Source organism: Cydia fagiglandana, chromosome 2 (genome assembly GCF_963556715.1).
Source record: "Cydia fagiglandana chromosome 2, ilCydFagi1.1, whole genome shotgun sequence".
Classification (NCBI taxonomy): Eukaryota; Metazoa; Arthropoda; class Insecta; order Lepidoptera; family Tortricidae; genus Cydia; species Cydia fagiglandana.
This window is the reverse complement of record NC_085933.1, coordinates 17,003,236-17,023,800: the sequence shown is the minus strand read 5'-3', so window position 1 is coordinate 17,023,800 and position 20,565 is coordinate 17,003,236. Positions and strand designations below refer to the sequence as shown.

The following is a 20,565-nucleotide window of genomic DNA, read 5'->3' as shown; positions in this document are numbered from 1 at the left end:
GGATTTGATAGCCCACGCAGTGTAAGTGTTATTAATACGTCTAATATGACACTTGCACTGCGTGGGCTATCAAAATCGCTGCAGACTTTTTACGGTCTAACTATAGTCGCATTTTTTGTCGTCATTCCGACTCACGCTTGAAGTTAGCTTCAAGCGTGAATCGGAATGGCACGCCTCTTCGGGACGCTTCGGGCCTTCGGCCTTATGCGGATATCGGCCTAGGGCCTTCGCAATAGCTGTCTACATCACGTTTCACTTAAACCATTGCGGCTGTGTCCCTAAAAAACCTAAACCACATTTTTGTTCTTAAATCCGACTCACGCTTGACTGTAGATTTCTAATAGGTTTTCCTGTCATCTTTAGGTAACGGATTATTTTGTGTATTTTTTTCAGACTTTTAGACCCTGTAGTTTCGGAGATAGAGGGGGGGGAATGGTATTTTTTTGTCTATTTTCTTGAATAACTTCTAAAATTTTTATCGTAAATTTATAAAAAAATATATTTGAGATTCTCATAATGAGCTCTTTCGTTTGATATGTAACACGATATAGTGTGCAAAACTTTGTTTTTAAATTTTAACTTTTACCCCCAAAAGTAGCCCTTGTGTTTAAAATTCATTTGTTGACGTTACATATTCGTCTTTGGGTCACAGACTTACATATGTGTACCAAATTTCAACTTAATTGGTCCAGTAGTTTCGGAGCAAATTGGCTGTGACAGACGGACGGACAGACAGACGCACGAGGGATCCTATAAGGGTTCCGTTTTTTCCTTTTGAGGTACGGAACCCTAAAAAGACAATATTATATTTTGAATATATCAATGTAAAGGAAATCATTGGCAACCCTGCCGCTTCAGTGGAGTGAAAAAGAAGATTCAATCGGATGTTGCATTTTCAATGTTATCACTCGACAAACAAGCCGTTCGATGGGCGGCGCCGGTTCTCCTGAAATATTTTGTTTATATTTAGACAAAGTGCCGTGGTGTGTTTTGACGTGATAACGTCTTATAAATCGATGAACACCGGTAGCATGCACGAAAAAGTATCACGTTGTCGACAGATCTTCATGGTAACGTCGTAGATAAATCTCCATGGTAACGTTACGGCCAAAGATTATGCAATTTATATTTTAGAGAGATTATAATTTAGAGACGTTATCACGCAAAATTATCATCCGTAAACCGACTTTACAGACAACCATATTTTTGTTTTAATGACAGCTCTTTTAACTTTTGCGAAAAGTGGCAGTTATTTTATTAGTCATATGCCTTATGGGAATATAGTTCAGAGCCGGAAACCGCTACCAACTTTTAGTATGTTGTTGGGCATAGCATTGGGTCTCCAAAACTGCCGGGAGACGGCGGCGCCGGCCATCTACTTCAGCGGAATGACGTCATCAAAATGACTTCCGCTTCGTTGCGAATATTGCATACTGCACCCAAATTATGCATAGCACATACACGTTTGGGGTATTAAATTAAAGCCAATTAAATAAACTATATTTTATTCATACAAAGTGTATCAAAATATGCAACAGTTTAAGAAAAATTAACAAAATAATAAAAATTACGTAAAAAAATATTCGATTATTTGGGTTTTACAACCAAACCAAAAGTCGGACGATAAAGCAATGTACTACAACATTAAAGATGACGTCACAAGCCATACACTGATATCAATAAAATCAAAATTGAACCAAATATGTGGAAATTATGCATCAAAATGTAGATATTTGCCCATACAAATGCATAAAAGTTAAAAATATCAAAATTTGTCATTTTCAGGATAATCCGCATAAGCTTCTAGTATGTTATTAGCAATATGACCTGGATTCTAAAACTGCCGGGAGACCATCTCTGTTGTTCCTCAGTTACAAATAATGACGTCATATAAATAATCACTGCCGAATTTCGTAAAATGTAAATTATAGCTATACCACGAGTCTCACATACACGTGAGTTACATGTAATGAAAGGTTATTAAATGTATTATGATTCACTTAAACATTGTTTGTAAAAAAAATGTACGGTTTCAGAGCTAGAAACAACGAAATACCACTTTTTATGGAAAAAGTAGATATGTATCAATTTTATAGCTAAACTAAAACCGTCAAAAAATTTTTGCGTATAATATTTGAAAAACTAGTTATTCAACTATATATCACAATTTAAATTTTACATTTCCGACAAAAACTGTGGAAGGTGTGGAAAAAAAACTAAAGCGCCCCAACAATTCTACCTTAATGCGCTCATATTATGCAAGGAATAGTTCTATTTATCGAGTATTAAATGAATGAACATTACATAAAATACATGAAAACGACATTTTCGAATGGAACCATAATTAAAAAAATAATAATATACTTGATAAGTAAGCAATATACTGTTTCTTTAAGTACCTAATCTCCTCCTTTCAAAGTCGGTTAAAATGTAGCTTTTGTGACCTGAGCTACAAACACAAATAAATTGACACCTAATTTATCAAAATCAGTTCAGTAGTTTCATTCAAACAGTACCTACACATGCACGCATAGATAGCAAATTCTGCCGTAGTCGGACAAAAAATTAAAATTCAATAATTAGACCTTTACTATTATGGCCTGGCGTGGCTTGGCATCTAACGTTGAAACCCTCAGGCCGTAGATGTTAGCAGGCCTAGCGGGCGTCGCCTCGATGAGTTAGCAAGATGCCTTATGGAGGCTTCGAATGATCAGAGGGGTGACCTGTATTTCGGAGGATCAGAGGGAAAATTCTGCCAGCCTTCTCAGCTCAGCCTTGAAACCCTTGCACCAATCAAGATTCCACTTTTATAAGAATACCCAACTTACCCAGAATAGGGCAGAGTGACGCTCTTTTGTGCCAGAGGCCAAGATCCTCTTTGCTTTGGGTTACTGAGCCAGTGATGTATGTATGTACGAGGCTAATCGAGGCTTAAATATATAATTATGTATCGCATTAAGTGAACTGATATGGCATTTACCTCGATAAGGCATTTTGTATTAGGCATGTACCTACTTACTGACATGTAACTTTACATTTCTCTAATAATGTAGCGTTAGGCCATGACAATAGGAGTCTATTTCATATTAATATTTACCGCGACTACAGCAGGAGCTGCTATCTGCGTATGTAACTATGTATTTTTTACATGAAACGACTGAACTGATTTTGATAAATGAGGTGTCAATTTATTTGTTTTTGTAGCCCAGGTCACAAAAGCTACTTTTTTACCGACTTTGAAAGGAGGAGATTAGGTACTTAAAGAAACAGTATATTGCTTACTTATCAAGTAAATTATTATTTTTTTAATTATGGTTCCATTCGAAAATGTCATTTTCATGTATTTTATGTAATGTTCATTCATTTAATACTCGATAAATAGAACTATTCCTTGCATAATATGAGCGCATTAAGGTAGAATTGTTGGGGCGCTTTAGTTTTTTTTCCACACCTACCACAGTTTTTGTCGGAAATGTAAAATTTAAATTGTGATATATAGTTGAATAACTAGTTTTTCAAATATTATACGCAAAAAATTTTTGACGGTTTTAGTTTAGCTATAAAATTGATACATATCTACTTTTTCCATAAAAAGTGGTATTTCGTTGTTTCTAGCTCTGAAACCGTACATTTTTTTTACAAACAATGTTTAAGTGAATAATAATACATTTAATAACCTTTCATTACATGTAACTCACGTGTATGTGAGACTCGTGGTATAGCTATAATTTACATTTTACGAAATTCGGCAGTGATTATTTATATGACGTCATTATTTGTAACTGAGGAACAACAGAGATGGTCTCCCGGCAGTTTTAGAATCCAGGTCATATTGCTAATAACATACTAGAAGCTTATGCGAATTATCCTGAAAATGACCAATTTTGATTTTTTTAACATTTATGCATTTGTATGGGTAAATATCTACATTTTGATGCATAATTTCCACATATTTGGTTCAATTTTGATTTTATTGATATCAGTGTATGGCTTGAGACGTCATCTTTAATGTTGTAGTACATTGCTTTATCGTCCGACTTTTGGTTTGGTTGTAAAACCCAAATAATCGAATATTTTTTTACGTAATTTTTATTATTTTGTAAATTTTTCTTAAACTATTGCATATTTTGATACACTTTGTATGAATAAAATATAGTTTATTTAATTGGCTTTCATTTAATACCCCACACGTGTATGTGCTATGCATAATTTGGGTGCAGTATGCAATATTCGCAACGAAGTGGGAGTCATTTTGATGACGTCATTCCGCTGAAGTAGATGGCCGGCGCCGCCGTCTCCCGGCAGTTTTGGAGACCCAATGCCATGCCCAACAACATACTAAAAGTTGGTAGCGGTTTCCGGCTCTGAACTATCTCTGCGACCGTTTCCCATAAGGCATGGCACTATATTGCTACTAGGCTAACAAAGCTAATTTATCATATCATAGATAATATGCATAAAATATGCCAGTTGAGAAATGGATTTAAATTAAGGAATGATTTTCTATTAAAGAGAAAATTTAATTTATTTTAAATAAAACAGTGTCTGTTTAGGCTAAGTGTAAAGCAGCCATTGGCAGGAGAATACCATTTTTAATAGTTATCGTAGAGAAATGGTCTTTAAAATTACTATGTAAATGTAAAAAAAATATATCGAGAAGGTATCCTATATGAAATATTCCTTCAAGCCATAGAAATATTTGTTTGTTCAAAATACTTTTTTTACCCGTGCAGTCACGCAAATTAACCAGCACATTTTACCAGTCGTTTTTTACAGTGAAAATTTATACCTCCGTAAATTTAATCTCCGAACAAGCCAGCTAAACGAGCTCTAAGTTTCTTAATTATTGCCTTCCTAAATTATTTGGCCGGTATTAATTACGACTTTCGACCTGAGCACTCGTTAGTCGGGTGCTCATTAGTGTAATTTTTTATCAAAATCAAGTATATTTAAGGAGAGAACGTATTTTAAATATTAAATCCTCACAAAGAAAAGGAAACAGGTACCCAATTATTCGGCTCAACAAAAGACGGTGATGGTTTGTTTTTATCATATTTTATGTAATATTCCGAATCGTAATCTCGAAGTAGAGTCCCAACTGGAAGAAAGCATACAATTAGTCATGCATTTACCTTGTGTAAGTAAGAGAAAAAACATTTTGGCCGTTTTCATTCTAATTAGAAAAATAATTGAAGTAACAACAAATCTGCCACAAAACAATACCTACATAAATTGTTCATTCAATTATCTGACACTTAATGTTGCTAGAAATTATAATTTCCATACTATGTGAGTTGCAACATTTTAACGAGATATTTTTTTCTGTCATAAATACATCATACAGCATGGGCAACCTAAGTAACATAAACTTAGCAAGAAAGGCTTTATATGTCAAGAGACTAACTACGGACGGGCTATGACTACAAAGATCACTAAATGCTGATTTATACTTAGTACTGACTTCCCTTGACTAAAAAAAATATTTTTACTGACGATACGTGATGTGCTACGTCCCGGCCTAATATTTGCTAATATGAATAACATAATAAGTTTAGTACCAATATTTCATTACATGTGTGAGAAAAACATGTTATTATACAAGTTGAATGCAGCTAATTATCTATCCAATTCATTGCCAAGCTCAAGTAATTCTAGAGAGATTTTCTACAAACCTTTTCGTTTATTGTTCAACAAATGTTGTGGTAAAATATAACAGGTAACCAAACCAGTTGCCGAAAATCCCTCTATCGTTTTTATAGCAGGGACCACAGTGATTCAGAGAGATATTTGCTCGAATCAAAGGAATACGAAGGGCCGGCCCGTGAAATTGGATTCGCGTACATTTTCAATGCCTACAGTAATTGATGAACTGATATTGATACTGAGGGTATAAATAGGAATCACAACTGAATGTTTATACGAAATTGTGAATAGGATTATTATTGAAGGTAAATAGTTTTGTTAAGACATACTTCCGTGCTGTTGCGTTTCTTCAGGGGCTGCTGCGGTATATTACGATTTACTGAACTTGCAAAGATGTACCTAAGCTAAACTATTTAATTTTCCTCTCTTTTCGGAAACGCATTTATAACTTGTTTCGGCTTCTTGATTTATTTTTGTAAGTACGCTTAAAAAAACTACATATAAGACCGCCAAGCCGAAATGGGACTGGGCCGGTCATGACTGACACAGAGGTGGGCAAAAATAGCCACGGTGTGGGTACGACAAGATGGGTGAGGATCTGGTAGGCCCAGGCGGAGATGGCGGGATGACCTAGACACATATCTCAACGGCTGGCCGGAGATTGCTCGAGATCAACACTGATGGAGATCGAGGGGGGAGGCCTTTGCCCAACAGTGGACACAATACAGGCTATAAATTAAATTATGCACGAACGTACATTTTAAGTCCCCAGTATTTTAGTAAGGATTTCTGCAATATAAGCACACATATGCTTTTGGTTTTCAAAAGGAAAAACATAGTTTGGAATCGGATCTGCATAATGGGTTTTCGTAAATTGTAGATCACATTTGTTATTTCTGTCATTGGTTTATCTGAATTATGGGTCAACTGATAACCATATTGTATCCATCTATCGGAATACCGTTGCACCGTTCGACCGCGCAAAAATATCTTATCTATTTTATCGACTAACCTTGATTCTATTTTACCTGTTTTGTGATTCGATACACTAACTGTTTTGAGCAGCACCAGAATCTCTGTTAACATAGGCTACGTCATTTAATGTTTACTTACCTTATCGTTATCAGTCTGTGGTGTCAACACATAAGTACAGTGATGGTGAAAAATACTATCGCAAGCACATTTTTTATTATTTTATATATTCTTACTGTAAAAAGTAAATGATTTTTAATTTGTTGAAGGGACTATCATCGTCGGCATAGTTAAATGACCATTGGTAAACCTTATTTATAAATTACTACGATAGTGTCCGAATTTTTAACACTGCTTAATGTAGTCATCGGTGATATTAACAATTTAATGCTTAACAGTTACTGCAGTTGTTTACTTTTAAAGTTTTCAATGCTATAATAAATATTCGATGTGCCTACAACATTATAATATAAGGAAATCCTAGCAGGAATAAGTATGCTACACAACACGTATACGATTGCTGTAAGTAGGTATTAACTTATATTGCATCCATAATGCAATAATTGCTCCGGAAAAAAATTAGATTGGTATCCGCTAGAGATTAAGGAGGTATTCAATAGGTAATCACAATCACTACGTTTTGGCGTAATTAATATAAATGCCAAGTTATTGAATTCTAGCCAATAACCAGTCAGCTAAACAATACACATGCTAAAAGTTGCAATTTGGTTAGGTAAGTACCAAAAAATTTTCAATGTATATTTTTCCTGACTGTACCTGTTACTTTATCAGAATTATCTAGCACATGGAATCTATAGTTTGCAGCAGTTGTGTAGATACAGCCATTGTAATAATATAACAAAAAAATGCGCGTTGCTATTTTAATCCTAATAATAACTCTGAAAGTAACAGAAAACTTCGCAATCGAGAAGAGGGAACAACATAATGGCGAACAAAAGTTACTTTTAAGAAAATTGCTGAGTTTACAACAAAACAATTCGACGGAAAAAGCCTTGATGTGGAACGAAATTTTCGCAAATGTGTTGGTGAACAAGATAAAAATACTGTTCAACAAACAACCTGAATCCGGACTCGAAGACAATCCAGATGTCGTCACGAAGTTTGTGAGCCAGATTATATCATTGTATGGCAAGTTGTTTTACAAAGTTAACGACATAACACATAACAGTGCAATTGGGAAAAATGAAGAAGAAATTAAGGTTGATGAAATAGTTGACCCAAAGAAAGAAGTAGAAGAAGTCGAACCGAAATATCATGGACGTTTAGAAAATGTGACGGAAAACCTTGATATCGATAAGAGGTCCGTGTGTCCCGAACACTCGGTGAGTGATGGAAAAGGAAACTGCATTGATTCCGCAAATTCTAGGTTTATTATGGCTATACCGTACCAATGTCCGATCGGATATAGGAGGGACAGGCTAGGCTACTGCAGAGCAATATTTTGAAGAAAGGTAAAAAATAGTATGCATAAAAGAATATAAAGCATGCTAAAGTTACGAGAAAGTATTGCTCAGAACCTATAGAGAGGCTGGCTCGGAGATGTAAAGTGAAAAGACGCTATGTTTGATGTAGGTACATTAAATCTTTTCATAATGATTGTATGTCATTTAATATAAGAAATAGTTATTTTTAAATAAAAAATAAGAACCTATAGTGAGTTACTTCATTAATTAAAATTTAATTAGTTACTTTGCTTCTAGGCGCAGGCTCTATATTTTATAAAAATAAACTAATTCGCCGTAGTTACAGTAATCTGTTACTACGCCGAAACCTACCTTTTCTCAAAGCGTTTCGTATCATTAATCCTAGTATACAGTGTACACTGTACTGCAGCAACACAACCGGATAGTAGATGGACTCATGACAAAAAAAGCAGGCTAACGATACACTGTCCAACACAGCTGGATAGTAGATGAACTCATGATAAACAAAAAAGCAAACGAACGAATAGAGATATGAGAATTAAATGTTGTTACAGAAATGTCAAACTATTAAAGGGCTTACTAAGATTCCTTTAGCTTTTCCACAATAACTTTTGAACAACCAAAAATGTTTGAAATATACCTCCTTAAATTAGCCTAGATTGCGAGCCGCACATGACTTTGTCGAAGGAAAGAAGTTTAAAGTTCAACGCGTCAACCCTCCTCTCAGGACTCGTGGCTCATTAAAACTTTAACCCCAGTTCTTGCCTTATTGCCCCGACACAGTGAACTGCAATTTGTTATTACTTCGACGGTGTGGCCCACAATGGATGACAAATGGACTTTCTAGTATTTGGTATGAGTTTCACTTGAAAGGAAAATTAAATAAAAATGTCTTTAAATCTGCCTACATTATCAGGAAGTCCCAGGATCGAATTCTGGTGAGGCTATTTACTTGTGGGTTTACCGATCACTAGACTATACACATGAGTTAAAAATAAGACTTTCCTGTGACTCTTTTTAAATGTACCACTGCCAAACGGTGGTGTTTAGGTATATCTACCTAAAGTTAAATATTGATTTGTAAATTTTCCTTTGTTTTGAAACATTTTCCGGAAAGGATTATTATTTTTTCTCTAAAAAATGTTTTTCCAATTACAAGGAAATTTAATTATAATACCTAATTACATTTCCGTCTCAGAAAAAGGTTTTTTAATTACCTACCCCCAATCAGTAGAACATCAAAATCGTATTATAGAAAAATTCGTCCTATCCAAACAGCGTAAAGTAGGTAAACCTTTACCTTTATCTTAGCCGTATTTGCAATTTCAATACAATATTTTGTGGCAGTCAATTTGTGGCGATCGAGGTTGAGGTTGTTCAAGGTTCGTCGTTTGATCCGGGCAGGTGTATCCGGCTCTTTATGGCCGGTACGGCGTGAAATTGACTTGCCCGATTGTCTCCACATAAAGACCTTGTTTGCCGACCAAAGAGATTACATCCTGTATTTGTAATCTCTATTGGCAATTTACCATTAATAAGTTAAAAGGGGACTTATGTACATAAACAGATTAGTCATTAGTACGATCATAACTTTGAGTTAGTTTACCTACTCTTGAATCACCGACAAATATTTACTCGAATACATTTCATAGACAACGTTTCAAACTGTTCCATAACACCGACAATTAATTTCGTGAAACATTCCATAAGTACAAGTAATTTCAAATCAAGTGTTTTTAGTTGGTAAATGAGTTATTTCTCGGAAATATGTTTCATAATTTATTATTTCATACTTACACATACTTTGCATAAATCAGTAAGGTTTTCAAAGTGAGATGTAATTCTAAACTAACTTACATTTCTGTGCTCATTTGTGTATGGTCGAAGTTTCAACCAAACCTAACCTGCATTTCTAGTCGGTTATCCTACTTTTCTAGTAGCAGTTCGTTTCTGACATAATATATCAATAGTATGTGTCGAGGAGATGTGTTTAGGGATGTGTTTGGGACGAGGCATGTTGCTGATATGCATTTGTAGCCACCGGACGAAGCCTGCGTTGCGGATTTCTTATTGCAAACATACCACAACAAACAACAACAACAAGAACAACAATAACAAGATATGTGCAATCACGAGATTTGTAACCAATACAAGCATAGACTTTATAGGCCTGCCGTTAAGCTAGCTATAAATTCCAATAATTCCTATATTATGTGCATCGAAATTTATAATAAGTTACCTGACGTATTTAAGGATGATAATTTGATAACATTTAAGAGAAAAATTAAAGAATGGCTGATATAGAAATGTTTTTACTCGACCAAGTTACCTTATATAAGTTATTAATGAACTTAATGTGCTGTACATACTTAGCTTTAATCTATTACACAATAAATTACAATTACAATTACCTATTTAATTTAAAAACAAAAACAGTATGTGTAATCATTTAGTATTTCGATTTCAGGTACATTTATTTTTAGTTACAAATTACCTAATACGCGTACTTACCTATCATTTTAACTATCCGCCGAACAAATAAACGGCGATATATTGTGATTTTTTAATTTTTCTTAAAAGTGAGACAAATTTAAATTGATGGTTGATGAAACAAAATAACGCAAAACGAGAATAAGCAACAAAACTACAATTAAATAGTATTCGATGAATCGTTGTCGACGAAAAAATTGTCGGCATAACAAAGTGATGTGTTACCGACAAACTTTATTTTAAGTGAATGGTGCATTAAATAATATTTGTCCTTTTTTACAAAGATCAAGAATATAATTATTCAGCCAGCATAATCCACTCTAATATAAGGCTCACAAAACTAAGAAAGGAATTTGTAGGCGAGCTCAAGCTTTACGATTATGCCTGTCCCACCGGATTTGTGACATCATTCCCCGGGGAATATAGCCTTACTTATTGTTGGTTCCTCTAGTAAAGTTAGCGCGGTTATTGCCACTCGTGACCCTCAATTGAAAGGGCTATTCTCGTTAAGACAATAGCGAAATATAATTTTATGCCCCTTTCCAAAATTCAGAAAGTTTAGGTTGTTTTGGCCGGAAATTTACATAATAATAATGCAATTTTCTGTTTTACAATATACCGTGGTGTATTAAACTCATTAAATACCTACACACTACATTAGAGCCGTCAATACATATATATATAACTAGCTTTTGCCCGCGACTTAGTTTGCGTGTAAATAGTGACAGCAGCTAAAGTAGTTATAGCGCCTGGAATTATCCAGGCGCTATAACTACTTTAGCATTAGCATTATTTTTAGCATTAGCTAATAGCAATCATTCAATTCGCGCATTGCTTACTTCAATTATTAGGCAATGCGTTAACCCTTTCAATTCCATCCCCTTCGCACTCTCTTCAGGGATGATTTCCGACAAAACTATCATATAGGAAGGATCCCCGGGATTCAAAGTATCTCTATACCAAATTTCAACCAAATCGGTTCAGACGCTTAATCGTGAAGAGGTAACAGACAGACAGACAAACAGACACACTTTCGCCTTTATAATATTAGCATGGATTGTTGGTGTTGTGTAATCGTCGCTGATTGTTAGAGAATTTAATAGAGACCTAAGTAAATTCACGTACTACACTGAGCTTTAAAATAACATCTCTAAAATTGTCTAATTATTCGTGTAAGGATTTTCTGCCGTATATACTTACATACGGCAGAGAATCCTTATCTACCCTCATGAGAAATGCTCATGCTATATTATCCCTATAAAATGTTTGGGATACAAACATGTTTATTAAGGCCATAAAGACTGTGTGGGCTGTGTTTTAGAAAATAATTTATCTATAAATATGCTGGCAAAATATTACAATACCGAAGAGCTTTGACCTGTAAAAATAGATGATGCTTAATGTTCACTTCTCACTCACTATTAGGAAGATACAGGAAAGACAAATAGCTCCTAAATCACTATATGACCCATTAACTTCTTCGTATGACAGCTTAGTAGTAGTAAATCTCGTACGGCACACATCCGTTTGTGCTGCGAATAAATAAAATGTATGTTTTGTTTACTGATGAGTTCGATTCGGGCTTTCATAGCACCCTAAAACATTTAGTAACAAAATATGAACATTATAGTTAAAATACAATCCATAGGGATAATCACTCACGACTCAGAGAAGCGCTGGTGGCCTAGCGGTGAGAGCATGCGACTTGCAATCTGGAGGTCGCGGGTTCAAACCCCAGCTCGTACCAATGAGTTTTCGGAACTTATGTACGAAATATCATTTGATATTTACCAGTCGCTTTTCGATGAAGGAAAACATCGTGAGGAAACCGGACTAATCCCAATAAGGCCTAGTTTACCCTCTGGGTTGGAAGGTCAGATGGCAGTCGCTTTCAGTCGCTGTCGATGGCAGTAATCATAATCATAATCATAATCAATTTATTCATAAAACCAGTTTACATGTCAATATTCTATTTATAATTATTTACAATTTTTTGCATACATTATTCATTTTACGTAAGAATATTATTTTTACAATGTTTTAATTATTATTATCTGTAAGCACAGAACTCTTGGTAGGTGTAGAATGGGCGCTCGACAAGCCAGTTTTTTAATCGGCGCTTAAAGCTAATTAAATTGGGAGCTTCGACAATACTTCTGGGCAGTTTATTATAAACAGTGGGCCCCATTACATGGGTGAGCTTATTTGATTTTTTAAGTTTGCGGCCTACACTAACTAGTTTCTCGGCATTCCTAGTGTTGAAGTTATGTATCATTCCATTAGTTTTGTAGTTGGATATGTTAACCCTTACGTACATAGCTACTTGCATAACCATAATTGAAGGCAGTGTGAGTATGCCTAATTCCTTAAAGAGTTCTCTTGCTGGCGTGTCTGGAGGTACCCGTGCGATACACCTGACTGCTCGTTTCTGGAGTCGGAATACTCGTTCCCATTGGGCGCAGCGGCCCCAGAGCTCCGCACCATACTGAATTAGGGAATGCACGGTGGCGAAGTATCAGTGGGATAATCACTCACATTCAATCATAATGAATGAATTCATAAACTTTTAAGGTGTTTTTTTTAATGAATACAAACATACAATATTAAGAAATGTGCTTACCTATTTTATTTCACTAACGCCGAACGATGCTGGAATAAAAATCCGTTACTCAGTTACAACTAGAATGACCCGCAAAGCCCTTCATGCTCACGCTGCTTTTGCTTCCGGTAAAGGTATACATAGAAGACAATATTGTGATAGGGAGACTCGGAGAGTTACGGAGGGTCTGACGGCCGAGTCAGCTGGCTTAGGCTCAGAGGGTCGCTGACGTATTTCAGCTAACGAGGGTAATTTTGCAACAAGTACGGGTCATGACTATGGCAAAGACCTTAATACTTTTGTAACTAGGTATCTATTAAGTAGTAGTAGTATTTATATAAGTATGTTTTTAATATAACTTCGTAGAACATAACATGCTATATTTGTTTTTTCTTTTTGTCGTTTTCCTTATGTCGGTTTGCACCTTTGGCAATTTTTATCTTACTTACATATAATAAATATCATGCAAATAAAATAACTCGTTCCAGACAAAAACTCGATTGATTATTCGGAACGGACATTTGTTTTGTACCTATATGTATATCGGTAACGCTTACGAATCTGGAAAAAGAATAATCAAACTCAGTACCTATTTAAAATTTTAAAACGCATTTTTAAATCTACAAAATAAAAACAAACGCTCAGAGAAATAAAACCTAGAAAACAAATAAATTAACTTCCAAAGTACCCAAAATGGTATTTAAATAAAAAATAAATTATATTTACTCAAGCTCAATCTAAAACATTGTTTCATTTTCTGGCCCACTTGCACCATTCCACTAACCCGGGGTTAACAGGTTAAACCTAGAGTTACCATAGTTACCAGTACAATGTGACACTAGGTCAACGGTTTAACCGCTTAATCCCGGGTTAGTGGGATGGTGCAAGTGGGCCTAAAGGATTATAACTTCGTAGGTATTCGAAGTTAACCCCGAGTTGAAACCAATTAGGGCGAATCGTTTTCCATTTCACCCGAAGATCGTAATAATGTAGCACTGCCAAATACCGGGCCGCGGATTGCGATATTATTTGGCACATGTCCAAAATAATTACTTACGTAAAGCAAACATTCATTTTTAAGCCATGTATGTACAGGGTGAAGGATGTGGCAATAAAACATCGGGAAATGCTCGTAATCATTATGACCATGAATACAATCATTAACTTTAATAGACTTTTCAACGTTTGTTATTTTTTTTATTTTTAGTGCTTACCTACACTTAGTACAGTCGTCCTAATTCAACAATTTTAAATAAAGTAGTTAAGCAAAGCGTATTAAACTGGCAAATAACTATTCTAGCAATATTTTAAATAGCTTTTTGTTTGCTTGACTCTCATACACCTTAGTGTTATGAGATTTTTACTGAAAAGTTCATAGTTAACTACTAGGTACTACGCTGCTAGCCATAGAAATATACACGTGGTAATGTATACATCCTCATCTTAGCATTTTCTAATATCATCCTAAAGTAGCTCGGAATTAATTACAAAAATTTGTGCGGCAAGAGTCTTTGAGGTTGGTAGCCTTATAATCCGCGTAGGCATTTTTGCTGCCAATTGTAGATATTATGTGGTTCCGACTGAGGTAAACCAACCGGGAGCTGCCGTCACGCTACGCACTGGGCCAGATTAATGATGTGTGTCACTCCGAGAGGCGTCATTAGGCTAATGATGCACTCTACCGGTTGCAGCACCTAACATTCACGCATTTAAGTAGGTCAATGAAACTACTGCTAAACTACGTTACCTGCTTGGCTCATGCTGTGATACCAATCGCTGCCTGTTCTAGCAATCCGAGGAGCTAAAGGCAGTCACAACAACAGGCGTAACTCCATTTTGCTATAGCCATGCAGCATAGAAATAAGGTTCACATTATACCAGTAGGTACTTGTATTAGTCCCAATAACTTACTGTTACATTTTCAATTCCATTATGCAATTATTGAGTACAGACCATTATTTTGTAACATAAATCTAGCCAACACATTATTTTGAGTTTACAAAATAGTTTAATGCCTCATCCAAAACCTGGATAGTAGACAGCGACAAGCCCCCGACACAGCGGTTGTATCAAATATTCATTATCCGTCGTGAGGTTGGGTAATTTGGCAAGACTGCGAACGAACTAAACTGATAGCCCATGCAGCGTTACTGTGCATCGATAATACTTGTATATTATAAATATTAAATACCTAATGGCTTTAGATAATTTGCAGTGGCGACGCGTCAAATATATTTTACCGGCTAGCGGAAGCTAACTAATTTGGCCTGTTTTTAGGGTTCCGTAGCCAAAGTGGCAAAAACAGAACCCTGATAGTTTCGTCATATACGTGTGTCCGCGGCTGTATGTCCGCATGTTTGAGTTATTATACTCGGAAACAATGAAGTTGGTATATTTCGATAAAATTTGTATATAGAGTAGGCGCGTTTTATTAACCTCTATTACTCGTAGCTAAGAACTTAAGGGAAGGGGATGTAGGGCAATTCATATATGTATATAAAAAAAAACGAAAAAAAAAACATTAAAAATTAACGCGTGGCACGACATTTTATTCCCAACCCAACCAACATTGAATACATAATTACAAATATTTATATTTAAAACAGTTTTACGTAAGTATTTGTAATGAAATTCGTAGCTCTACTCACTAGGCAATATATTCAATTTGCACCCTCCGATTATGGTCAGCACTATGCGGCTAGGGTTATACCGAAGTTCCCTGGGAGTGTGCTTCGTGTGCTCCAGCCGGTAGCGCTGCAGCAGCCGCACCGCGCACACGCGGCTCTGCACCTTCGCAAATCGCATTCCTATGCATTGTCTGCGGCCGATCCCGAAAGGCAAATACACGGCCGGATGTCTACTAGCTGACTTTTCGGGAGTGAACCTATCTGGATCAAATTTTGATGGATCGGGCCAATATTTTTCATCATGATGTATTCCACTGGCAGAAACAAGAACAGTTTGACCCTTCTTCAATTCCACGTCGGTACCAGGAATCTTGTAATCCGCACCCACTTTTCTGAAAAATGGATCCACTACAGGGAACATACGAAGAGTCTCATTTAAAACGCTATCTAAGCAAGTCATTTCTTGCAGCGCCTCATAAGTTATTTTATCATTATGCCGCTTCAGCACTTCTTTAATTTCAACAGCTACTTTTTCCTGCACCGCTGGATTTAATGCAAGATGCATAAACATAAAACCCAAAGTAGTTGCACTAGTTTCGTAGCCTGCCGCATAGAATACAAAAGCCTGAGCAGCAAGCATTCCTTCTGTTATTTCAATAGATATATTTTCTTCTTTCTCCGGACTCTGGGCCTCTGCAACTCGCTTTGCTTGTTTTAATTCCAGAATTAAATCCATAAAATCCTGTCTATTCGTTGGTTTTCCGTTTCTTACAGAAACTACTTGTTTGACTAGACCATGGAAAAAATCTTTTACATCGGCAGGGAACAAAGAACTTCCTAGTTTGCTCACTATTCCAGGATACATCATATCTAATTCTGTTGCGTAATTAAGAGTAAATATACTCTTATCGAGTTTCATCAACATTTCCATCACATTGTCTTGTTTCATTATGTCTATATCCAGGCCGAAGGCGCAAGCCGATATGGCTGTAATCGTAAACTTTTGCACAAGTTGGAAAATTTCATGTTCAGTTTGTGTTTGTGTTACATTTTCAATGTACTTCATAAAAATTTCACTTCTATCGATAATCAAATGAAGCATATTCTTTAATTTTCCTGAAGTAAAAATTGGTGTCAATTTATTCCTTAAAATCCTCCAGGTTTTCTCGTTGGCATGAAATAGATTAGCACCCTAGCACTATCTAGCACTAGCACCATCTGGGTCATATTCTATTCCACGATCAGGAAAAATATCAAAATCCTTGATCATCACTTGTTTCACAATATCCGGGTCTCTAATCAGTAAATCGGGCGTTGTCATTCTATACACTCCGACCACTTTTTCATTAGGATAGGCTTCGTAAATCTTTTTAAAAACAATCGCGATATTTTCACGACGCAATGTAGACTCCATCAAATTCCCAAATATTGGAACAGGCGAGGGACCGGGGACATTTCGGCTGCGCCAATAGTTAAAAGTTCTTGTAAAATAAAGATAAAAACAGTAGGCCACAGTGGCCAGGCCTACCAAAAGATATGTATTCATTGTTGATTGTTGACCACTGTCCTCGGGTGTGACAATGAAAATGAACATACTAATATAGTGTACCTACTTTATTACATGATATAGGTACTTATTCTTAAAAACACATCTTACGCAACTTAAAAACGATTAAAAATAATGTTAAGTCAAAAGTAGCGAATGAGCAATTAGTGTTCCGTAGGTACTCAAATAAACCCATAATTTATGACCGACTTGGTATGTATGAATAGTTATTTGTTTTACAAGGGGGCAAAGTTGTTGTTTAATCGCTCGTGCTAATATTGATACTCGAGCAAGCGAAAGATTCCAAAATTAAACCACGAGCGTAGCGAGTGGTTCGAAAAATGGAATCTTGAGCGTTGCGAGGGTTTCAAAGCACGAGGATTAAACAAAATTTGCCCCCGAGTGAAACACAAAATTTTTCACCACACCAACCCGAAGCAAATATTAAATGTAAAATAACAAACAAAATCAAACCAAATCAAATCCAAATGAATGTTATTAAATATTTATCATCCAAAATCATCATTTAAAAGTCAATTCTACCAGCAAACATAAGAAAACAACTCAAAATTTGCATTTGTTTACTTTGCCTCACATGTGGATAAAATGCAACTTTGCTATTCGTTTTTGAAGTGCAAAGTAATTCTTTCCGAGCTGGTGTGGTGAAAAAGTATTTACGGAATACTAGTCAATAATTTGTTCCGCTACGCACAATCTGATCCGCTACTTTCAATGCTGACTGCACCCAAAAGCAGCAAAAGCTTCTTTTTTTGCAGATGCAAAAGTGTATACCCATCATATGAATGAAATTCATTCATAAACAATCTCTTTTGGAATTCGGCACATCTCTCTATGTACGAAATATCATTTGATATTTACTAGTTGCTTTTCAGTGAAGGAAAACATCGTGAGGAAACCGGACTATTGGGGTGGAAGGTCAGATGGCAATCGCTTTCGTAAAAACTAGTGCCTAGTTAAATCATGGGATTTGTTGTCATGCGGACTCCCATGAGCCGTGGCAAAATGCCGGGATAGCGCGAGGAAGGAGAAGGCAAATATACCATATTAATTTACAAAAAAACAACCTATTTTTTTATTTGACACGTGTATACCTTTATAACAAGGATTACACTCCCCATTAGCCATAGGTTGGTAAATCCACCAAATTGTATTGGAAACTAGTTGGTGTCTTTATTATTTAGCTACCGTTTTTTAAGCCAGGCTCAGTTGTGCAAGGCGCTGGCGCTCCTCCAAGTAATTAAGCCTGACGGATCCGGCTTAATGAAGGATTTACACTAAATCGATTATTGGACTTCAAAGATAAAACTATTTACTAGTTTATTCAAATTGTAAATAGTTCTATTGGATTACCTAGTTACAGCACTACCCATTGTATGCATTATATCTTGAAAGAGTTTTAAAGGTTTTAGCATTTTTTTCATGAACCCCTGTCTTCATTAATAACAAAATTTGGCCTTGTAGGTAATTGTTTGTGTCTTTTGAATGCAGATAATATAGATAATTTGTATAATTATTGTAAAATATAACATTCCGATAAGAATACATGCATACAAAGCGTGCTGACGGGTCAAATAGATCAACAATTCAAATTTATTATACAGTAGGTACTACATATTTATATAGGCTTTTTGTAATGAAAAAAGTATTAGGTTACCTAAGGCTTAAGCTACCTAATTATTTATTTGTTTGTAGCATCGCTGTTTATACGTAAGAATATCCAGGGAAGTAGGTATTACATATTTAAAAGAAAATTAAACTAACTGGATGCTTTCATCTCCAAGTTTCAAATTCAATTATAATAACCATACCGTAAATGTGCCTACTTTACTCCCCGCTTGGTAATTGTGCTTCAGTTGTTTTTTTTTTTATATTAAAACTATATCTTAACCTCATTTTTAACCGACTTCAATTTCATAGAAGGAGGAGGTTCTGTATTCGGTTGTGGCTATTTTTTTTTTCTATGTACGTTCACCGATTACTCCGACATCCGTAAGGTCCAATTTGAGTAATTCTTTTTTCACCAATTTGATGAAGTAGACCTGATGATGATGATTGTTTTGATGATACTGATGATGATTTTTTAAATGTAGTACCAGCGATTACTCCGGCACCTGTGACAGGTACAATTTGAGTAATTCTTTTTTTTTTTGTTTGGAAGGAGTTACCTCCAAGGTGTTTCCGTATTATTTTTGGTCCTGTTGGTTCTTAAAATAGCTACTTTATAATAAATCATTCAAATACATTCTAACTTAAATACGCTTTTACAGGTATCTACATTGATGGAACAAAGGAAGCGTAATAAATTTATTATCCCCTTAGTAGCTCTAATCACTCAAATTTATAAACCGTCGTACATCTCTAAATGCCTTTGTTCCTATTTTTGGCTGAATTAATTAAAGGAATTCGGTGAAAGTAATCAATAAATGCGGCGCGGCAGAGCCCGTAATCGCACGACGCAATTGTGTTTTGATGCCCGCTCGTACATAGCCCTGAGGCTCACATCAGAAGAGGCTGTCTTAATAGGAAGATGACTGCTGTATCATTAAATAAATCGGATACAGTTTAACGGCACGTTACAAGTGATCATTTAAACACAAACATGTGTTTACAAAAAAATACAAAATACATATGTAAGCTTAGCAAAGGAATACCTACTTATAGGGCTGCAGAGAGAGGAACCGACGTAATACGTACTCGTAATATGCGCCGTGTCCAAGTTTACTAGTTTCTGCATCTGACCCTGCTCCCTAGGTGTTGGTCGAGACTCTTCGCTATGAGACCATTCGCTGACACGACTATAGGAACATCGACACCCGACGGTTATCTCGTGAGCCAAGTCCTAACGAGATTCTAATCATTGGGGATGGTGACGTTGGGGTGTGTGTTAATAAATGTAAAGGAATGCTAAGTTCGTTATCAGTTTCGCGAATAAAATAAATGAGATCTAAATGGAAACCAAGTTCTATAAAAGTCGCTTACACCACAGCTCCTGTCATGCATAAAGTTCTTGAATTGCTTAAAATGATTTGTTAAGTTACTTGCTACTCAGAAAACATATACATATTTATGCATTAAGGTGAGGTATGCCCGGGGAAAATTTTCAGATTCTGTCAAATTACCCCATTTCACACACAAGCACACGTCACGCACACTACCTCACTTTACCGGGACAGGTCAGTGACCCATCCTATTTTTTTTAAGATGCAAATGAGAGTATTTTGA

At 35.8% G+C, this 20,565-nt stretch overlaps 1 protein-coding gene and 1 pseudogene across 1 annotated transcript; one reads left to right on the top strand and one right to left on the bottom strand.

Annotated features, from left to right (window-relative positions):
• Positions 1 to 7,409: 7,409 nt before the first annotated feature.
• LOC134679656 (uncharacterized) lies at positions 7,410 to 8,137 on the top strand. Its single transcript, XM_063538608.1, has one exon. It carries the CDS (start codon positions 7,482 to 7,484, stop codon positions 8,079 to 8,081), a length of 600 nt encoding a protein of 199 aa, XP_063394678.1. The 5' UTR covers positions 7,410 to 7,481; the 3' UTR covers positions 8,082 to 8,137.
• Positions 8,138 to 15,789: 7,652 nt separating this feature from the next.
• On the bottom strand, positions 15,790 to 17,322 carry LOC134671998 (cytochrome P450 6B5-like; annotated as a pseudogene).
• Positions 17,323 to 20,565: the final 3,243 nt, after the last annotated feature.

Excerpts from the sequence above, each read along its gene's own strand:
- LOC134679656 (XM_063538608.1), top strand. The coding sequence starts at position 7,482 with ATGCGCGTTGCTATTTTAATCCTAATAATAACTCTGAAAGTAACAGAA.